The 22677-nt window shown below is 40.8% G+C and overlaps 2 protein-coding genes across 2 annotated transcripts in view; one reads left to right on the top strand and one right to left on the bottom strand.

Moving 5' to 3' along the window:
* Nucleotides 1-22677, top strand: part of TBCE (tubulin folding cofactor E) — a 49949-nt gene that overhangs the window by 8317 nt on the left and 18955 nt on the right. Inside the window, exons 2-9 of the mRNA XM_015419959.1 lie at nt 2601-2735; nt 9313-9397; nt 12747-12942; nt 16908-16992; nt 18693-18792; nt 19329-19431; nt 20485-20561; nt 21964-22059. Coding sequence (XP_015275445.1) covers nt 2636-2735; nt 9313-9397; nt 12747-12942; nt 16908-16992; nt 18693-18792; nt 19329-19431; nt 20485-20561; nt 21964-22059 — 842 coding nt within the window. The 5' untranslated portion in view covers nt 2601-2635. The remainder of the gene's footprint in view (nt 1-2600; nt 2736-9312; nt 9398-12746; nt 12943-16907; nt 16993-18692; nt 18793-19328; nt 19432-20484; nt 20562-21963; nt 22060-22677) is intronic.
* B3GALNT2 (beta-1,3-N-acetylgalactosaminyltransferase 2) overlaps nt 19595-22677 on the bottom strand; it is a 60725-nt gene continuing 57642 nt past the window's right edge. The window contains exon 12 of the mRNA XM_015419948.1: nt 19595-19658. Coding sequence (XP_015275434.1) covers nt 19644-19658 — 15 coding nt within the window. The 3' untranslated portion in view covers nt 19595-19643. The remainder of the gene's footprint in view (nt 19659-22677) is intronic.

The following is a 22677-nucleotide window of genomic DNA, read 5'->3' as shown; positions in this document are numbered from 1 at the left end:
ATCATATAGAAGAAGAGGAGAGATTGGATTTATACCCCACCCTTCACTACCCAAAGGTGTCTGTCTCAGAGCGGCTTACAAACTCCTTTCCCTTCCCCTCCCCACAACAGACACCCTGTGAGGTAGGTGGGGCTGAGAGAACTCTTGACAGAAACTGCTCTTTTTCAAGAACAGCTGTGCCAGAGTTATGGCTTGCCCAAGGTCATCCAGCCAGGTGCAAGTGGAGGAGTGGGGAATCAAACCCGGTTCTCCCAGATTAGAGTCTGCGCACTTAACCAGTCACAACCCAGTCACAACAAATGTGCATTGGATTTCATTTGCTAGTTGATGACACGCACATCCAGGAATACATGAAACCTTATACCAAGTTAGTTTGTATTTGCTCTTCTGAGGATTAATTGTTCATTTATAATAAAATTTAGCTCATACATAATTTTTGTTACATAGATTATAATATCAATGGATGATTTACGTGGGAATACTGTTACCATGTGAAAGGATCCATGGTCTGTTGTGTAAGCTAACATCAAACCACACAATATATGATGTAGAAATGGTTTTTGTAATTTCTGCAGAATTTTTTTAAAAATTAATTAATTACAGCATTAATAATGCTTATTTCTATTATAACAATTTGGCTTTTTCCCCTTTTTCTCCCCACCTTCTGTATTTGCAGACGTCATCAGCTGGTCAGGATTGGTTTATAGTGTTTATTTTCCAGATGTGTTTCTAAAATATTTATTGTGTACTATTGACCCAATGAAGGCCTTTGTGGCTGAAACGCGGATGGTCTTGTGTTGGTCATTTGATATTTTCATCAACTTTGTATAGGAAAGTATAACAACTTATGTAAAGCTTATTCTTGATTATTCTTAATGTAGCCTGTGTTTTTAATGTTTAATTTTTAAAATTATATTGTTGTGTATACCATGTAATAAATATATTTCCTTTAATACAAATTTTATTTGCTGTAGTTTGATCCTTGAGGCATTCTTTGACAGTTTTAACCCTTCATCTCCAGCTTGTTGTGTTTTTGTGGTCCCACTCAGCCTTTGGCTAAATATTTCCCACCAAACCACCCCTGACCAGTCATCCCGAGTTTTGATAAGGATTTTTTTTTAGGTTGCCTGAGCTGGAAATTACAAACCAACTATCTTGTCTCTTGGCCAAATCGCATTTTGGGCTTCCAGTGCATCTTGTTTCCAGCTCTCATCCATCACTAAAAACCAGACCACCTTTACCTTGCTGAAGTGACTTGAGAATTCCTTGAATTGCTTCTCACAAACAAGGTTGTGTGTTATTTCAAGGCATATTTTCAGCTGTTCCTTCACAACAATGACCAAATATCTTTCAAAAATATAGTCTAGAGATCAAATTAAAACCCATCTCTCCTTATATATAATTGAATAGTGGGTGCCAAAGTTCTAATTCTAAAATGCACTCCCTTAGTGTATGGCTGATGGCACTGCTCCTCAGCATATATCGCCACCAATCAGAAGGCAAAGCCTGGGTCCCACCCACACCACAACTGCTGCGACAACCTGGTCTTCTGCATATGGAAGCTGATTGGACTTCACTCCATTCCACACCTCAATTCCCCCCCCCCCAAAGGCAGTTGGAATGTCAGTTGCATATGGAACCTGCTGTATTCTGGTGGTGTGCAGGTCCCAGGTTCATGTTTTAAAAGCAGACTAATACTGTTTGCCCAAAGCCAGAGCACTCTCCCAGAGCCTCTTTCTAGAGCTCGTTGTATTTATTTCCACAACGGGCCTTATTTCTAGTTCTAATATAAGAGTAAAATGATTAACTTTAAGTATAACTTTATTTTAAATACATCCCTTGTTGCTGAATGGGTTACATGCTTGGGGGGAAGTTGACTTTCTATTTAATTTTTTAAAAAAAACATTGATTAGTTCACCATTTGAGTATTTACTCCTTGTTTGCTTTCCTTTGGTCTAAGGAATTGACTTCTACTAGATGCAAAGTGGAGCTGCGGTGGCTCAAGTGCTTAAGATGCTGAACTGCAGGCTGGAAGGTCAGTAGTTCAGCAGTTTGAGACCCGGGTGCCGCATGATGAAGTGAGCTCCCATCTCTAGTTCCAGCTCCTGCCAACCTAGCAGTTCGAAAGCAAGAAATTGCAAGCAGATAAATAGGTACCACTTCGGTGGGAAGGTAACAGCGTTCCGTGCGACTTGGTGTTGAGTCATGCCGGCCACATGACCACGGAAACGTCTTCGGACAGCGCTGGCTCTTTGGCTTTGAAACGGAGATGAGCACCGCAACCCTAGAGTCGGACTTGACTGGCTTTCGAGCAAGGGAACCTTTACCTTTACCTAGATGCAAAGTACTGGGTGTAGGCAAGTTGTTTGAAGGTGATGCTTATGGTAATCCATCCACAGAATGCTGTCTTCAGTTACTTGCACCTTGAGCAATGAAAATTCAAGCACATATTGTGTATTGTATGTCTTTTAAAATGCGAAAGTATTATAGAACTTCCTACTTCATCAGTTCTATTGTCAGGGTATTTAAGAAGTTTGGCTTTGTCTATAACTCACGTACGTTTTCATCGTAATTTAAAACCATTGCTTTTCACTCCTTAGGTCCTTGAAGTGTTTTGAACTCCTGTTTTCTCACAATGACCAGCAGCATTCCTCCTGATGCAGTGGGCCGGAGAATCCTCTGTAATGGAGAATATGGAACTGTTCTCTATGTTGGCAGTGTTCCTCCTACAGCAGGTAGGGAAAATGCATTCTTTTTCATTGCCTGCCATCAGTGGGTAGAGATGGAAGTGACAGTTGTAAATACAGAAGGTTGTGAGCTGGAATCTGTCTTTCTAACCAGCTCCCTTGTCAAGGTTTTGCTGCCGAAGGGCCAGTTCTTATTTTACATTTTGGATGCAGATATGGATACTGACTACAGAATCAACAAGCTGGTTGCCGAGTGAGCTTCAAAGAGTCTGTCTGTATTCTGATGCACTTTTGAAAAGTAACTTTGAATGTATGACTTCTTGTTCTTAATAGAGATATATAGACATATATATGTTTATATGCAGATCAAGCTATGCTGCATCTTAACAGCAGATAGTTAACTTTTTGGTGGGGGGAGATAATTGTCATTTTTAAGAATCTAGTATATATATTAAGACAAGCAATTGCTCCCACATGTTAGCAGGAGTACATTGAGAAGGAAAACTTGAACAGTTGTTGAAGTCAGGTTTATTATGAGCGATCTGTTTAATTTTTTGCAGTTGGTCAGAAGATCATCCCTTGGTTTTCATAGGAAGTTATTGTGGTGGTCTTTGTGTTAAACTACTTATACACTTTGGAAAATCCTACCTTTTCATTGATAATAATGTTAACAACACCCTGTCTTCAGAGTTCCCTCTAAGCTGCACTAGGGGGTGCTGGCGCACAAAATTTTAGCTCCAGCTCAGAGATTTTAAGCTTCTGCTCACACTAAGGCATTGGAAACAATGGAGAATGGGGGGAACCTCCTTCTGGGGCCCATAGAATTGAACCCCCTGGTCCAAACTTTTTGAAACTTGGAGGGGTGGTTGAGGAGAGGCACCAGCAGCTATGCTGCAAATTTGGTGCCTCTGCCTCAAAAAGCCCCCCCCCCGAGCCCCAGATACCCCTCGATTGATTCTCCATTATAGCTTATGGGGCCCATTGACTATAATGGTCCCCATAGGCTATACTGGAGCTGGGGGGAAATTGATTTATTTATTTTTTGCACACCCATTGTGCTTCTCAGTATGATTTGTAAGCTGTCTTAAATCACAGGAAAAGTGGGCTATAAATATTTGAATAAATAAGTTTGGGAAGGTTGATAACATTTAAACAACTTTCTGTTTGTTACGTTAGGTAGGTTAGACCTGTTCTCTGGAGGCCATGTCTACCTACATAGTGGAAAGGGGAAGGTAAACCTGTTTTCTGGAGGTCTGGTCTACCCCCATAGAGGACAACATTTTCTGTAATGAAATTTGACTTGATTCTGTTTTCTCTTACAAAGTTTGACTTATTCTTAAAATATAGTTTAAACAAATTCATTCTGAGATTTTTACAAGGTTATGGAAATAATATAAAAAACGAATGTAGTTGATAGTCAAATGTAGACTTGCTCACAACTTTAATGCTACTAGCCTTTAAATGTAACCACCTTTCTACACAATTCAAGGTCCCCAAGGCAGCAACTATTAAAACAAAACATTAAAAAGCATTTAAAATACAAATATAGAAAATATTTTGGAAATTTGATAAAGCCAGGGCTTTTTTTCTAAGGGAACGTGCCGGAACAGAGTTCCGGAACCTCTTGGACAAAATTCTTTTAAAAGTGTTTAAAAGATCATGAGTTTTCAGTATACAGATTGAAAACTTCATTTCCCTCTTGAGAGTTCCAGCACCTCTTTTTTTAAAAACAGCCCTGGATAAAACAATGTAAACATGTAAAATACATAAAAACACACAAACAGGAAGAAGGTTATAATAAGAGTTAATATGCTGAAGAGCCAGCCAGTAAGCATGGGGGCACGGTGCAAAAGAGGCCTTCCTGAAGGGAACTACTTAGCCCTGTCAGCAGGAGTCCTTTCCTGCAGGAGCGCACAGGAGCGGAGCTCCGGCAGTAAGGAGCCCAGGGGGCGGGCACATGCAACAAGCCCCACCCCCTGCTCCTTCTCTCCCTCTTTCTTTTCCTCTTTCTCGCCTTTCCTTCTTTTTCTTTATTTCTTTCTTTTCCTCCTTTTCCCTTCTTTCTTTCCCTCCTCCTTTCCTTCTCTCCTTCCTTCTTTCCATCTCTCCCCCCCACCTCTCTCTCTTTGCACAGATCTGTGTGAGGGCAGATCTGTGCAACCCACCCCCCTTCCAGTTAGCAATCCAGAAGAGTCCAGTGGCACCTTTAAGACCACGTTTTACTCAGGTACAAGCTCTCCCTCCTCTGCGAGGGCAGATCTGTGTGTGTCCCCCCCAATAGCTAGCAATCCAAAACAGTCCAGTGGAGCCTGAGCGGTGGGTGTTGCCTTCCGACACACTTCCGGTGATGTCAGGTGGTGTGGTATATGCAAATAAGTTATGCTAATAAGCTATGCTAATTAGCTCCTGCACCTCTTTTTCTACGAAATGACCCCTGCCTGTCAGCGTATATAAGCCAGTGCGTGCCCAAGAAAGGGAGTCCCAGCCAAAGAGTGAACAGCTGGAGCCAGCTGGACTCTGAGAAGTCCTGGAGGCATCTGAAGAAAATGGCATGCTTGCACCACTTCATAAGCTTCTGGTGAATAAGAGGCAGAGGTTCTACTCTCAGGCATGGTGGGAGCAGCAGTGGACAGTTGCCCCAATTCCATAGAAAGCAGTTTGCTTGAAGAAATGTGATTCTGCTTGTCTCTAGTTGTTCTATGAGTACAAACTAGTGTAAGTCTGTTGTGTACTAGAGAAAAATAAATTATGTATCTAAAAACCTTGATAGTGCATGCACAGCCTCCCCCATCCCCCTGTGTATTGCTCCTGTGAGCAGTTATGTGCATGCAGCCTTGGACTGAGGCAAATATGTAAACTTAACTGGGCTTCTGTGTTTTCCTTCCACTCCCTCTGATGTCAACACTCCTGTGTCTTTGTCCACTTCATATAATACCGTAGTGAAAGTTTGCTTTTCAAGAAATTCTGTGGATGCTAAGGAACCCCCCCAAGCCCTATGCAAATGGGCCTCAATAAAATATTAGATTTACTTCCTTCTCTTTAAAATCAGAATTAATAGGCTCTAATGTATTTAATGCATAATTAACTATTTCACTGCTTTCAGTGTTGAGACATTTAAATCAGTAGCTAAATATGTTGGTAGTCCCATTGTAATTAAATGAAAGTGTTCCTGTCCAAATAGATAACTTAGTGAACACATTTTTTGTAGTTAAAAACTAATTTCAACTTTGATTTTTTCTACTTCTTAAATGCCAATCATTAAGGTACATGTGCTAACATTGCATAGGGTCTAGTACCTTGCAGTGGTCTCTCAAGGACTGGATAGAGTCATAATTTTGCTTGTGGAAAGCTAAGGTATTTATACTTTTAAATTCTATAAATATGCCAGATAGTACAATTTTATGTGCTAACTAAGTTATAAATTAGTCATTTCATATAAAGCAGTAAGATAAGTTTATATTTGATAGGAAAGTACTGCATATATTTCAGTTTTCCTCAAAATTTCTCTTTTGTTTAAGAAAAAAATGTTTTCAGACTTCAAAATTTTCATCTCTGAACTTCATGGGGGAGAGAGGAGAAAGAAAGAGATGAAGGCATTCATGTGAATGGCAAGTAACTCTTAAAGTCAGAAGCAGTAATATTTGATTTCAAAAGTGGGAACTTCACAATAATGAAGGGACTAGTTACCATGGAGCTGAAAGGGAAACATCCTAGAGGATGATTGGAAGCTATTTAAAATCATACTAAGTGAAGCCCAGATAGAATGCATTCCCCAGGTTTGGAAAGATACTGTCAAGTCTAAAAGGATGCCTTGTGTGTACCCAAGCCAAGGAAGCCATAAAGGACAAAAGGCCAGTTTGGTGTGGTAGTTAAGAGCGCGGACTTTAATCTGGGAGAACCAGGTTTGATTCAACGCTCCTCTGCATGCAGCTGCTGGTGTGACCTTGGGTCAGTCATAAGTTCTTTCAGAGCTGTTCTCTCAAGGGCAGTTCTCAAGAGAGCTCTCTCAGCCCCACCTACCTCACAAGGTGACTGTTGTGGGGAGGGGAAGGGAAAGCTGCTCTGAGACTCCTTTGGGTAGTGAAGGGCGGGGTATAAATCCAATCTCCCTCCTCCTCTTCATCTTCTTAAAAGTGGAAGGTCTACCCCAGTGAAGTGAGCTGAAGGGAGCACAGGGTCTGGCAAAAGAACTATACGTTAGTAATTAGACATGCAGAAAGATAATTTGAAGATTGGATTACTAAAAGCATCAAGACAAACAGTAAGCATTTCTTTAAATGTATCCAGAACACCAGACTGGCCAGAGAAGAAGTTGGGCCTTTGGATGACCAAGGAGTAGAAGGATTGCTAAAGAAAGCTGGGAAGATGGCTAGGAAGCTAAATGAGTTCTTTTCATCTGTTTTCACTGTGAAGAGTGTGGGGTGTGTGCCCAGGCCAGAGCTGCAGTTTTCAGGAAGGGAATCTGAAGAACTGAATCAGATTGAGGTGACAAGAGATGGGATTCTGCACCTCTGTGAGCAATCAAAAACTAGTAAGCCTCTGGCTCTTGATGGCATATACCCAAGGGTTCTTACGGGAACTCAGATGTGAGATTGTTGATCTGCTAACCAGTATATATAACTTGTCACTAAAATCAGCCGCTATACCAGAAGACTGGAGAGTAGCAAATGTTACACAAGTTATATTAAAAAGGCCTTCAGAGGGGAACCAAGAAGTTACAGGCCAGTTAGCCTAATGTCTGTCCAAGGCAAATTTGCAGAAAGTGTAAATCAGATATAGAATTTCTAGGCACATAGCGGAAGAAAGCCTGCTGAGGGAAAATCAGCGTGAATTCTGCAAAGGGAAGTCCTGCCTCCGTTTGAGAAAGTGAAGAAACATGTAGATAATGGTGATACGGTAGACAAGGGTGGGTCCTTTTGTAGATTAAAAATGGTTGACTGATAGCAAGCAGTGGAGGGAAGTAAGCTGTGAGGTCTCAGAAAAATCAGTATTGGGGCTGGTGCTATTCAGTCCGTCCAGAAATAAAACAGGGGTATGCAAATGAAGTTAAGTGCTGATAAGCGTAAATATCCATGTTGGAACAAAAAGTCTCAACTTCAAGTATATGCCAATAGGGCGTGAACCTGCTGAGAGGGAGAGGGAGAAAGATCTGGGGTTGTAGTAGATAGCTCATTCAAAGTGGCCACCCAGTCTGCCATAGCAGTAAAAAAAAAAAAAAAAAGGCAAACTCTCTGTTGGGGATTATTAGGAAAGGGATTGAAAATAAAACACCTAATGTTATAATGCTGTTGTATGGTGCAGCATCATTTGGAGTACTATTTGCAGAAAGTTGGAGCACCTTCCCTATGAGGAAATGCTGAAGGGTCTGGGACTTTTTAGTTTAAAAAAGAGACAGCTAAGAGGGGACATGATAAAAGTTTAAGAAGTTAGGCATGGGCTGGAGAGAATTGACAAACAGAAATTTTTCTCCCTCACCCAAAATACTAGAATTCAAGGGCATCCAAAGAAGCTGATGGGCAGTAGATTCAGGACAGACAAAAAGAAATACTTCTATACACAGAGTGATTAAAACATGAAATTCACTGCAAGAGGATGTAGTGAAAGACACAGGCACAGACAGCTTTAAAAGGGGATTAGACAGATTCGTGGAGCTAGGTCTATCAGTGCCTAATAGCAGTGGTGACTAAAGGGAACCCCCGCATTCAGAGGCATTTAAGCTCTGAATTCCAGACCCAGGAAGCAACCTCAGGGGAAGGCCTTGGCCTCTGTGCCTTCTTGTTGGCTCTCCAGAGGAACTGGTTGGCCGCTGTGTAAGACAAAATGCTGGACTAGATAGACCACTGGTCTGATCCAGCAGGGCTGTTCTTATGCTTACAGTGTCAAAGTCAGATTAGACTGTTTTTAGCTAGAAATTAATATTGAGTCACTGGTCTCAGGTTGCCCACCACTTATGGTGCCAGATCTTGTAGGCCACAGTGTACAAATGTCAGTGTCAGTGATGTCAGTGACTTTGCCTATACAAGCGGTCTATTAATTGCTCTAACAACTAAAATAGTTTCTTCTTTAAATATTTTGTTGTAGCTATTTTTGTCCATTTTTCCAGTTAGTGATTAACTTGCAAACTGGGTACACTTGGTAGTTATTCCTTTTGCTTCATCCTAACTTTGGGCAAATGCTTTGCTGTTCTACAGCAGCATTTCAAATCATTCATAAATAAGTTGGCATCTGTCTCACCAAACTAAAGAAATCATTAAATCACAAATAAATACTGAACCACACATAAAAATGGGAACTCCAGAAACTGCAGGGTGCATGCCCAGGTCCTCTACATTGTGCAGAATCAGCAGCAACTCTGTGCACTGGAAATACACGTGGAAGAACCAGGTTAAGTGATTTATGTTTAATACAGATTATTACAAAGACTGCTTGATTCTTTCCTCTTCGCCATCCCCTTCATTGCGCAGATCAATAAACACTGTAATGGCACAGCTTGAAATTAATTGCAGGCTTTAGTTGAAGACATTTCATGAAAGTTGTAACTTTTTATATAGTGAGTTCAAAATCTGTGGTATACCTTTTCACTCTGAATCGTACATTCATAAGTCAGTGTTTATATTTATGGCAGGAATTTGGCTTGGTGTAGAATGGGACAATCATCAAAGAGGAAAACATAATGGTACCCATGAAGGAATACAGTATTTCAAATGCAGGTAGGTTAATATTGCAACATTTTCTACCATTTGTGCATATTGATAAAGGGAGTGGGCAAAGGAGGAGAAAGAAAAGGAATGGTTTAGCACAATTTTATTGGATTATGTCTTGCATTGCATGCAAATAATCTAAATTTAATTATGAACAAACTGAATTTTAATTTGCTTTCTGCACATTGTATTTGGTGGGAGTTTTTGCAGCAAACTGCACTTAAGATTTCAAACATTTTATCATGTAATGTTGACATTATTGCAGCCTCTTCTGAAACTCCTTGAGCATTTTGCTCCAATAGCCTAAACTGTTTATAGTCTTGGGGATCAATGATGTTTGTTTAAACATAGTCACACATATCGTATTCCTCCCGTATAGAATAAATTTGATGTTCTCACTTGTGCCCTGAACCTGAAGAATACAGTTGATCTCAGTCTTCATATACTTGGAGAAATAATAACTTTCCAACAGAAAAAGTTATAAAATGTTGAAGTGTTTGAAGAAGAGAGGTAAAATTTCTAGCTGCAGCCTGTGACATAACGTCAAGGGCTTTGTCATTTTCACAGTGTTCACAATGTTAATTATTAGATAGGTTTGGAAGACAGGATTCCTTCACTGTTGCAGATCAACCACTTAATCTGTTAGGGGAATGGCTGGTCCAAGTGTTCACTGTCTCATTGCCCCTGAACAGTTCTGTGCTGTAATGATGCTGCACAGTTCTGGAAAAGAGAGCCAAGACTTGACTCCCATCCTGTGGGACCTGGAAGAATGGTATATGTGCCCCATAGAGTTTTGCGCTCTGCCAAGCAACATCTGCTGGTAGTTCCCGGCTCGAAAGACATCCGTTTAGCCTTGATCAGGGCAAAGGAATTCTCCGGCCTGGTGGAACATGCTCCCACAGGAGATCACAGCCCAGTGGGATTTAATGCAAATTCCTCAGGGCCTGTAAAATGGAGCTGTTCTTCCAGGACTTTGGTTGAGGTGGTGGACGTCTAAATACTTTGGCCTCCCCTGCCTATACTGCCCATGGCAGCTGCTGAGTGGGTCCTTTGTTAGCATATGCCCAGCACTGGAAGCACCCGTGGGTACTGTAAATGGAAGTTTTCTGCAATTTGATGCTGTTTTTAAGAATTTTCACTTAGTATGAATTTGTGCTTTGGATTTATTACTATGTTTGTATTTTAACTGTTGTGACCCGCCCAAATCTCGCGGGGAGGGTGGGATATAAATCCAATAAATAAGAATACAAATGAGAGCTAACGTCACCATTGTCCCCTCACCCCAAGAGAGATGAAGGTGGCACATACTTGCTCTTGTGTACTGAGAAACGGCAGGATAAGACCCCCTGCTTCTCAGAAGGAGATTATCAGATGATTAGTTCACATCCTGCAGAGGAATTCAACTCTGTTGATATATGTTGGTATTATGGCAATTGGATGGGACTAGCTGTGTTGTTTTTTACTGTTTCTTTTTAAAAAAATTTAACAAGTCATCTCAAGTAGTTTCTGGAGAAGGAGGGGCATATACATTTTCTAAATAAATACTTGCCCTTTATAGTCTCAGCAACCCATTCTGTTTTCTCTTGAAAGTCCACTCCTTTTTACATTTTTTGTAGCTGTCGACTTGTTCTAATTTCTTTAAATATATTATGTGGTTAAGAAAGTAGTTATTTTTAACTCGGACAGAAGTTTAGAAAGTCTATGATTTTAAGATGATTTAAAATGAAAGCTAAACTGCATTACTTGTACGTTAGTAAGATTAGTAGTAAGATGCTCGCTTATTGGTAGGAATGTGTATAGAAACTAGGGGTGTGCATTTGGCTCTATCCAAGCTGAAAAAAATAGCCGGAAAATATCTTATTGGTGTTTATTGGCTATTCTTTCAGCCAGATATAGAGTGAGGTATATTTTCAGCTATTGAACATAGCCAATCCTGGATAATCCCGAAAAAATTCAGGATTATCAGGGAAAACAGGATAGCTGCAGTTAAATTACATATAAAGAGAGTTCACTTCCTTTAAACGCCATTCCAGGTGATGCTGTAGCTTCAAAAATGCATTTAAAGGGACCATGACACCTTTAAATGCCTTTGGCTCCGTTATAGCCTATGGGGACTATTATATATATTATAAAAAGTTATAAAAAGCAGAGGTCCATCAGTGGCTATTAGCCACAAGGTATAGATAGGGACTCTGGGGCAAGTGATGCTCTGTCATCTTGGTGCTTGGGGGGGTCAACAGTGGGAGGGCTTCTATTGTCCTGGCCCCACTGGTGGACCTCCTGATGGCACTGGTATTTCTGGCCACTGTGTGATACAGAGTGTTGGACTGGATGGGCCTTTGGCCTGATCCAACATTGGCATCTCTTATGTTCTTATATATATATTATATAATGGGGAGTTGTGTTCTACCTTAGTGTAATGAAAAGTGAATATATATACTGGAGCACTAGTTGAAACTCTTTATTTCAGCGTCCACGGTCAGACTTTGCGGAACATACACTGAAACAGATTGTTTGCCTAGCACAGAACTATCACCCTTGCTATGGCATTAAGTTTGTAACTCTGAGCTTCAAAATGGGAAAAGCTGTAGTGATTCTTTAAAAAAAATCTGTTTCAGTTTTAAAAGGCTGTGAACAAAGAAAGCGTGGGAGGGAGTTTGAGGAAGACTAAATTGGGATCAGTTTGGAAGCTTGATTTTGTCAGTAGTTTTTCTAGACACATTTCCTGGGGGGCGCCTGTATTCTAATCTCTCCATATTAAATCAGTAATGTTCATTGGTCTGGCTATCATCCCACAAGGTGATGGCAACAAGTCTAACCAAAAAAAGTAACATGTAAGAAGGGCGCCCTCATAAGAATCAATGGCTGTTGAAGGAGAAACAATGCCATGGGAGCATCACGCTTCTGAAGGGGGAATATGAGCGGTGTGTGGTCTTTGCAGAGGATTGCACTGTAAGACTGGAGATACTCCAGTCTGAAATGAGTTGCTGACACTGGCATAAGACTGCACCGGGTTACACTGGAAACATTTCTCCCTTCATCTGGCATTTTTGAGGGCAAGATGTTGCCAAGCGAAGATCTGTTATGGCAGGTGTTAGAGGTATCATTTGCTGTTACTTGTCCTGAGGGGAAGGCAAAGGTATGATGGTCTCAGATCAGTAGCTACTCAAAGGAAAGGGGGAAGTAGGTTAGATGTCCAATAAATCTTAGGAGAAGGGCACTGAGAAGATGTCCTAGCCTACCCCTTAAGAGGCTTTCTTTTCAAAAGCAAACAGAATTAGTAAGCTATTGTAAGATTGCTTTAAAACTGGAAACATCTTGCAAGTTCTTTTTGTGTATTTATTTTGAAATCTTTTAGGCACCCTACAGGGGGATCCTTCATCCGTCCAAATAAGGCAAATTTTGGTGTAGATTTCATTTCTGCTGTGAAGAAGCAATATGGGTTGAATGGTGATGAACAAGGTACTGAGAATGAGACAAAAGCATCGTTGGTAATAGGAACGAAGACAGTGGAACGTGTTGGGTTTGACTCTATTAAAGAAAAGCAAAAGCAAGTATATATATTTCTAGTGTGTCTATTTGAATTTACATCAGTGTATGTGTGTCTAGAACTGACCTCAGTTTTAGCACTACAGGAATGTATATTTAAATATGTCCTTTTTTGTAAAAACCTATTCGCTTCTTATGATAAAATTTAAATTGCAACATACAGTCAAATCAAAGCTAAAAATACAACCATCAAAGCCAGATGGCCTATTTAGTGAGCAAGACCAAACTACTACATCAGCAAAAAAAACCACCCTCAAAACCCAGCGTCATTACGATCACCAGCTAACTCAAACCAAAACCCTGCTGAAATAAGATAATGTTCAGTCATTTGAAAGCTAAAAATGTATGAACCCAAAGCTGCTGCCTGTCGCAGGCAGTTCCAGGGCCTTAGTGTGACCTTCTAATGTGCATAACCACCTTCCAAAACTGGCCCAAGGTTGCTCATCGAGTTTCTTGGCAGAGCAGGGATTGGAACCTGAGTCTTCCAGATCTTAGACAGACATGCTAACCACTACACTGTGCTGGCAATCTGTCTGTCTGTTGTGAGAATTTAACACAGCAGTATGAAAACTGAAGTTGAAAGACAAAAACCCTGTTGATTTCCAAAGTGCAACATTCCTTCTACTTGTAGGATCATCTTTTCAGATTTCATCAACTTATAAAATCGTAAATATACAAAAGTCCCCTTGGTTCAAGGGACTTCTCCAGCCAAGAAGCCTGGGGGCTGCAGTAAGAGGGAAGAATCAGAAGAAACTACCCTCCTCTTCCATCACTGGGGCCCAACTGATGCAGGAAAGTTGGTTCTCTTTTCCTTCTCCTCTTACTGCAGCCCCCCCAGGCTTTTTGGTATGTGGAAATCCTGCAACCTTCAGCGTCTATTTTGGAAGTCCTGGGACATCTGGTTGAAGAGAGAAGGGCGGGAAAAATGTCCTTACACATGCATATAGAGAAGCCAAGCCTATGTTTACTCTTTTTGCTAATTTGCATTCAAATAATATATCTTCTTGGGGGAACTTCAGAGATGAGATCATCATTGTGGCTAAACTGTTAATGTTATGGTTTTGTTGGTACTGGTTTGGGTTTAGTTCGTTGTCTACTGGTTTTTCAGTATTATAGGACTAGAATGGAGTTTTATACTTCAGCGCATCTAGGTGTCAGTGCTGGGTAAAGTCTTTTTCCTTGGTATCTTTGCATGTTCCCTGAGACCAAAATGAAGTGGTATCTCAAAAGTGAAACTATAAAAAAACCCCACAAAAAAGTGCCCCAGTGAGATTAAAATAATTTTGTATGCTAGACTCTCCTTATTTCATTTGGATCAAGGGGAAAGGGCAGGGTACAACTTCTGCTGATTTATGCCTTCTAGCTACAGCCTCCAACATCGTATCATGTCCCTGATATTCAGTAACGGGGGGGTTGCAGTGAAAAGGGGGCGGTAGCAGAAAACTCCTACAAGCTCACTCTGTTCACAGTGGAGGCCCAGGTAGCAGCCACAGCCAAATCAGCGTTTTAGCACTCCAGCTGATTAGGCAGCTGGTTCCCTTCCTCAACCGCAACAATTTAGCAACAGTGATCCATGCTATGGTCACCTTGAGATTAGATTACTGTAACGCTCTCTACATGGGGCTGCCCTTGTTGCAAATCTGGAAGCTGCAGCTAGTGCAAAATACTGTGGCTTCCCCATGCAGGAGCACATCCAGCTTGTCTGAAGACACTGGCTGCCAATAGTATACCAAATCCGCTTCAAGGTACTGATTCTTACCTTTAAAGCCTTCTGTGGCCTGGGTCCGACATACCTGAGGGACCGCCTTTCCCCATATGTGCCCCAGAGAGCACTACAGTAAGGGTCACAAAACTGACTGGCTCTCCCGGGTCCCAAGGATGCCAGGCTGGCTGTAACCAGGGCCAGAGTTTTGGGGGGGCAGCTCCATACTGGTGGAATGAGTTCCCGGAAGAGATCAGGGCCCTGCGGGACCTTTTACAGTTCTGCAGGGCCTGTAAGACAGAGCTCTTCCACCAGGCCTTCAACTAAGGAGCTGCCACCATTACCAACAACAACTGAAATTTATAGAGCCCTTGGCTTGCTATTTGACAGCCTGTGCCTGCTGATTATATCAGTGAGCTGAATCTATTGAATGCACTCCTATGGTACCACTATCGCTATGAAATTAAATCAACATTGCTAGCACTTTATGATACTGTACTGTTTTATAATGAACTGTTTTAGATGTTTTTATGGTAATTTAATTGTTATTTATGTATTTACTTTAATGTAAGCCGCCCTGAGCCTGCCTCAGCGGGGAGGGGAGGGTATAAATTGGATGAATAAATAAATAAAATGACATATTCATAACTGCTCTGCAGTTACTCCAGAGTTGTGTTCAATAACGTTTCTTTATTTGGATGCTATGATGAATCCCTGTTATCTCCCCAACTGTCTGGCAGATTTTCCCCGCCAAATCTTCAGTTCCCCTTCTGTGATTGAGTTGTCCCACACTAGTGTGTATATATTCTTTGTCATAAAAGATTTGACTGTCCCACCTTATGTTTAGGTATTTAGTTTAGGCTTTTTCTCAGCTCAGGAACTCTACTGGAAATACAGCAGCTGTCCAGTTTTTTTAAAAACCCTTGAGAAATGGCACAAAGTAAATTAACAGAATAAATTGAGGCAAAAAAACAGAATAAAGATTTTATTAAACAGGCCGGGAATATATGTATAATAGGAATAGTCAAGGTTTTGAGATTGCTGAGTTAAAAAACTTTCTAATATATACAAAGTTGAATTCTTAGAATATTCAAGAGAGTGTATTTGTAGTTTTGTTTCAAGGCTTTCTATTTCATTCTTTGAGAGTTACTTTGTTTAGTATAATTCAGCACTAACACAGTTCTTATTGATGTTTCTAGATTTCTTCCTTCAGATATTATAGGTTTCCCTTTAGATAATACAGCTTTTCACTAACTCCTGAGGTGTCTAAGCTTCTTCCCTTTATCACAGACCAGGGTTCTGTTCCCAACCCCTTTCACTGGTAGGAAGTTCTCCTCCTTGTCCCTAAGAAGCAATAACTCCTTTTATTATTTGACTTGTATGGGAGTTCTCTCTTATTACCCAGACCTTCTGCCAAATCCTTCTCCAGTATCCTTTGTCTGAATAAGGCTGTTCTGTAGCTTTTCGGACTGAGAAATCAAGTTCTCCCTCAGAGCAGTTTTAATATATTTAGACAATGGGATTTCTCTTGTTCTCTCTGTAGAAGAGCTTTTCTGACTATTGCCTGTCAGAAAACACTGACTCCCAAATGTTTCTTCCCTTAGAAACCAAACCCTCTGGCTACTGATTCAGACATTAGTTTTCAAAAGACCTTGTTTCCTTCCAGATCAGCTGTTCTATTTTCTCTCTCAGCTGAAGTTGGCTAATCAGAGAGCAATTAAAGCACCCAACCACATAAGCACTCCAGGGAAGATTAACTCTTGAACTCTCTGACTCTCTGATACAAGCAGCATTTAAAAAAAATATAAATCCTGCTTTTCTTTGCAATCCGTCACAGAGGCCAATAATGTGAGCACAGAGATGATAGCAGCATTTGTTTCACTTTGGGGGGGGGGAATTAAGTCCAGTAGCATTTTTAAGCCCAACAACATTTAATTCTGGGTATAAGCTTTCATGTGCATGCACACTTCATCAGATCTGACCAAGTGTGCATGCACATGAAAGCTTATACCCAGAATTAAACTTTGTTGGGCTTAAAAATGCTACTGGACTCAAGCTTTGTGCTGTTGCTTCAGGCCAACACAGATAACCACCTGAATCTATCTTTATGTAAAAAAATGTATTCTTCTAGTCCTGTAAAAGTGCTTTTAAGTAAATTCCTCCAAAAATATTGATGAACATATCAGTTAGATTTTGATGCCTTCACATTTTTGTGTTTTTTCACTATGACTTTCTTTATTATGATGAGATCCCTCTTTCTGCAGGCAGTTGAATACACTGAATGACATCTCAGTAGATGAATGTGCAGTGAGCCTTGCTGGTCCAGAAGAGGAAATCAGAAAAACATGCCTTAGTATCCTTTAAAATAAAAAAAAAAGATTGGTAGTGTCCTTCACACTTATAAGTAGGTTTTGGTTTGGAGTTCTATCATAGGAATTCAGCATATTTTTAGTGTTGATTGCAAGCATTGCATGAAGCTGTTATAGCAAGTGGTCATAACATACAATTTTGTTATGTAGTCAGTCCCTTTCTGCATACAGACAGCTCCCTTGATGATCCCGGGTTTAGCAACTGTAAAGTATCTACATTTCAGCTCTACTTAGAAGAATAACAAGGCATGGGAATGTATTGCAAGCAGTGTTCCCTCTAAGCTGAGTTAGTGTGAGCTAGCTCACAGTTTTTTAGCCTCCGGCTCACACATTTTTGTCTTAGCTCAGTCAGGATGGCTCCAGAGCAGACTAATTTATGCAGCAACCAAATCGCTCACTCACAACTTTAATGCCAGTAGCTCACAAAGAAGAATTCTTGCTCACAAGACTCCACAGCTTAGAGAGAACATTGATTACAAGATGCTTCCAAATGTAATTAAATAGAATGCCATGGTGTAGAAGTGGATCTCAGCGGCCTCCATGGGGGGGAGCAGTAACATGAAATGGCCTTAATCAGTTCTACAGTTACTCCAGGTAATTGAGCAAGTATCCAATAGGATGTTGTTTCCACAGAAGTGGGCCAAAAGCCCCCAAAATAGCTCTTCATCTGATGCCTTAATTATAGCAAAATTCTCAAGCTGTCCATATTGGCTTGGTAAAAAATGGCTTGAGATGGAGATTTAAGCAGAGGTCATTTCAGGGGGGAACGCGGGGGAACGCAGTTCCCCCGGGTGAGGTGCAGGGGGTGGGGCACATGACGAAGCCCTGCCCTCTGCTTCCGGCCGCCCCGCTTCCAGCCCTCATTCAGCCAGGAGGAGGCAGGAGAAGAGGGAGGGTAAGTTGCTTCCTCCCCGCCTCTCCCCACCCCTGCCTGCCTGGGGCCAGGGAGGGCCTTGGCGGGGCTTCCTCACACTCCAGCTGGCCTTGCCGGTCCACCGCCGGGCCCCTGATGTCAGGGGGTGTGGCATATGCTAATGAGTTATGCTAATGAGTTCCCCTAGCTCTTTTTCTACGAAATGACCCCTGGATGTAAGTAGTATCCAAAGTGGCATACAGGATCACCTTTTTTAGTTTGACTCGCAGCAGAGGTTCAAAAGACTAAATTTAAGCTTAATAATGCAGGTTAGATTTCATCTTGGAGAGCAGTTAGAAAAACTAATTATGGGGCAGAAATAGGGTTGCAAGTCTCTAGTTGGGCCCTGAGTTCTCCCAGAATTACTACTGATCTCCAAATTACACAGAATGGTTCATCTGGAGAAAATGGCAGTTTTGGAGGGTGGACTGTATGGCATCGCATCTCCACCGAGGTCCCTCCCCCTCCCAGGCCACACGCCAAATCAGAAGGAATTTTACAACCCTGGGCAGAAAGCACACTAGAATAGTAGAAGCTCTATCTGGGAACGATAGAATCAGTGCAGAGAATCTAAATTAATTCTTTGTGCTAGTCTTTATGGACAAGGACTTTCGGGAGAGATCCACACTTTAAGTAATACCACTTTTCAGGGTGTTGAATTGTATGTATGGTTTTAATGTTCAATGTAAAAGCGGCATAATACAAATTCCTAGTCTTTTTTGAGATAAATGTTCCCAAATTCAGGTATTTTCTCTCAATACACGTACTCAGACATCAGAAGAATAAATTTGTCAAAAAATCTCTTGTCATCGTGGAAAGAAGTAATAGCTATTGCATGCCAAGTTGAAAATCTAGAAATATTAAATCTCAGGTACTTATGACTTTCATAGTATTAGTCTTTCTTTTTGCTGCCTCTTTCTGCATGGTGCTAAAAAAAAAAAAGGTTTTATAGAAAGTGAGAACTTTTAAAAAGACAGTCGTCTGAGCAGCTGTTTAATGGGGATGGAGGAGGGGGGTTGTTCTGTTGCCCCAAAAGTGGTATTTCCATGTTCTCTGAAAACTCTTGTGCTCTTCTTTTTCTGTAATGGAAGGAGATACATCCTCAGTTAGCTCTTGGATTATATGGCCTTTGATTCTAAAATAGGCAACATAATGTGTAACTCCCAAATCTCAACATAGCTCACTAGCCATATGTGGTGGGCTCGCTGGTGGGCAATAAAGTCTTGGTTTCAGCTAAGATCATAAAACTATTGGTGTAACTGACTAGTTAGCCTTAATATTTTCTGTGTGTATGAAAATAGTGGATTTGATCCAAAGTTGGGTCAGTGTAGCAGTTTGAGATTATTGACATGAACCTGTTCTAGTCACTGAAAATTATAAACTTTTTTCCCCCTATTCTCATCATAGTCAAAACAAAATGAAATTTCCAGCTACTTCACTACCTGCTTCAGGAGCATTTTGTAAACTGAGAGTTCTAGCCCTTAATCAAACGGGTGTAACATGGGCTGAGGTAATGTACTTCCAGATTCATTCAGAGAGTTTGCTTTTACTGAAACAAAACATTAAAAGATGCCATGCATCCCTGCAAAATAATGTGTGATGTGATTTATAAGACATAGTTGCCTAGTTCAGTAACGCTGCTGTTCTGTGTGCACTTACTTGCTTGTAAGTCCTTTTGAAGTCATTGGGTCCACTTTAGCAACAAACAGTTTCAAGGCTGAGCTACACATTCAACCACTGCAAAATGCAAAAGCAGATGCACTTGAAATAGTTCAAGGTTGTTAAACTTCTTTCCATCTGTGGGAAAACTCTTTGGAGAATTAGTACTCTGCAACAAGTGTTTTGAAATGCAGTGTTTTAATTCAGCAGTTTTAGGTTTTTAATATTTTTTATATAGAGAGGATTGCTACTGTGGAAACTGACTTTTTTTTTTTTAGGAATATAAAAGTGCAAAAATCTGCGTTTCTGAACAGGAAGTAATAAAACTGCTTCAGAAGTCAACCTATTGGAGGGATTCTTCCACTCCACAGTGCAAAGGAGCCTTCCTCCAACTTAAATGCCTCTTCCTCCAGTGGAAAAGTTGCTGAAGTTGGAGGAAGTCTCCGTGGCTCCACATGTACTAGGCTGTCATCACAGAGAAAGTCCTGGTCTTGCCCCACATGGATTATCTGGCTTCAGAATAACTTTTAACCTCCAACAAATTTCAATGAAATAGTTTTACACCAAAGTGCTTACTAAAATGAGCTCCAATGTGATTACTGAATCTCCTGAACTCACCAACTCCTGTGCCTTTTTGTGGTGCCATCATTTTCTTGCTGAAGGTTAAACACAATGTTGGCTAGACTACCGTGCTGGGGCAACAGTAGCCAGCAGCAGGTGATTTGCTATAGGACTACAGCAAGGTCTTCAGCCTGAGGTAAAGCTTCCCTAGTCCCTGGGGTGGCAATATCCAAGGTAGCTTTGAGTATTCATGAAGTAAGTAAAGCTGGTGCTGCTTTGCTGGGGGTGCTTATCTGAGGTAAATGAAGTGCAGACGTTGTACTAAATGATGTTTTCCCATTAGGTTCTTTTATGTGCTACAGGGTGGCTGGCTCTTGAAGAACTGTACCTTGCATCCAATGAAATATCAGTTTTACAAAGGTAGGAAGGGAACTGTAAATGTTAGTCGTTTATATTGTATTTAATAAACATCATGAAAAGCAGTAACAAGCATCACTTGAGCATAATTACTTTATATATGATGCAGATCTTTTCCCATCATTCCTAATGATTAGTGTAAACATTAGTTTTCCAGGTGCAATCCTTATTTTTTGTGTGCATGTGTGTAGTTATAAATATAGCAGCCTGCAAATAAGAGAACTGCTCCACTTTTTAGAACATTGCTGCTTCTTAATTCTCCCACAGGAAGCCTCCCCACACACACACACATACACTGATAACACTCATGTCTGATAAAAGATGAAACACAAGCTTTGTTGTTTTATCTCAGGGCAGGCACAGGTGTTGCATACAGACAATACCAGTTTCAGGTGAAAAATATCAGGTAGATGGTGACAGGAGGAACCTCTGGAGAGTCTACTAGCTGAAGTAGACAGCCATGTACTAAGTGGACCAATGGTCTAACTCTGTGACGGAGTCCTGAAGGAGCTTGGGGCCTTTGATTTTATACCATGCTTTTCTCTACCCTAAGGAGTCTCAAAGGGGCTTACAATCGCCTTTCCCCTCCTCTCCACAATAGGCACCTGTGAGGTAGGTGGGGCTGAGAGAGCTCTGTGAGAACTGTGACTGGCCCAAGGTCATCCAGCAGGCTTCATGTGGAGGAGTGGGGAATCAGACCTGGCTCTCCAGATTACAGTCTGCTGCTCTTAATCACTACACTATGCCGGCTGGTCACTTCTGGGTGTTAAGCAAACTATAGTCTGCCTTTATGTCTGAACCGGCAAACAATGCTGTGCTTGTATTGCAGATGCAGATTCCAAGAGCTGTTTTTCTCTTCAGCCCTGGTTTGAAGTTTACCACAAACTATACTTCCCAGCTTGGCTGTAATGGGAAGTTATAATCTGCAGAAAACCTAGAAGTAACCAGTAAGCTTTTAACACATCAGTAGGACTAGCATTACATAGGATTAGCCTTTGCCATTTATAGGGTAGTTTTATATGTTCCTGTTTCCTAGTATTTTTGGCGAAGTATTTCTCAGGAGCAAGTGAGAGTGTCACATTTCATTATTTCACCAAACAGAAATAGACTGAAGGAGTTAGTCCTGGACACATTGTGATCTGTGTTTCCTGCTCTTTGGTATGTTAGACAGAACTCCTTACAATTACAAGATCCAAACAGTAAGTACAGGGTACAGAAACAGCCATATCAGAAAAGAACTTCCAGCCATACAGGAAATATTTTATTTAAAATTCTCACATAGTACAGTGTGGCAGAGAGACAAGAAGGTACAAAATAACTTCCTTTTTATTCACATTTTATTATAAAGGTCTGCTTCCTTTTCAGTTAAAACCATATTAAATGAAATAACTTTTACTCTTCCCAGACCCATTGATGTTCTGCAAACCTTGAAATGGTTAGACCTTTCAGACAACCAGTTAACTGATGGAAACCAACTTCAGCTAATAGCAGATCTCCCCAGGTAACAAAGTACTATTGTAACTTGAAATTACATTCGCTTTTTGCCAGATCACTTAATTAACATTCATTGAACTTGTTTATGTATAATATTGTTATGAGTATTGAAGCTTATATAAGCCTGAAGATGTGGGCCTTTTAGAGATTGCTCTGTGCATGGTTCTTCCTGTAGAAATTATCTTTGTATGGAAAATGTGTACAAAATGTGTAGGTCAGGGGTCTGCAACCTAAAAGTCTAGACCCCAGTTTGTCTCAGTACAGAACCGAATAGTTATTTTTAAAAACGATTTCTATGCTGCCTTTCCATCCAGGCTCCCCAAAGCAACAAATGTTAAAACATTTCAACATTAAAACAGCATTTAGAAATGGTGTATATAATACTTAAACAACTGGATGAAAATGTGAACACACATAACACAACCAGGGATGAGATGTGATAACAGTCATTGGGGCATGCCAAACAAAACAAAAAAATCTTCACCCACTGGCAGAAGACAATGATGGAGGGAGATTGAAACTCTCTCGCCAAGTCTAAGTTCGATGCTACAACTGTGAATGCCCTTCCTTGGATTGCCACCTTTTTAGCCTCAGCTGCACCTGAATCAGGGCCTCCAAAGATGAC

Source organism: Gekko japonicus, unplaced genomic scaffold (genome assembly GCF_001447785.1).
Source record: "Gekko japonicus isolate JY-2015 unplaced genomic scaffold, Gekko_japonicus_V1.1 scaffold315, whole genome shotgun sequence".
Classification (NCBI taxonomy): Eukaryota; Metazoa; Chordata; class Lepidosauria; order Squamata; family Gekkonidae; genus Gekko; species Gekko japonicus.
Note: the sequence above shows the minus strand (reverse complement) of the source record. Positions and strands in the feature narration are given on the sequence as shown.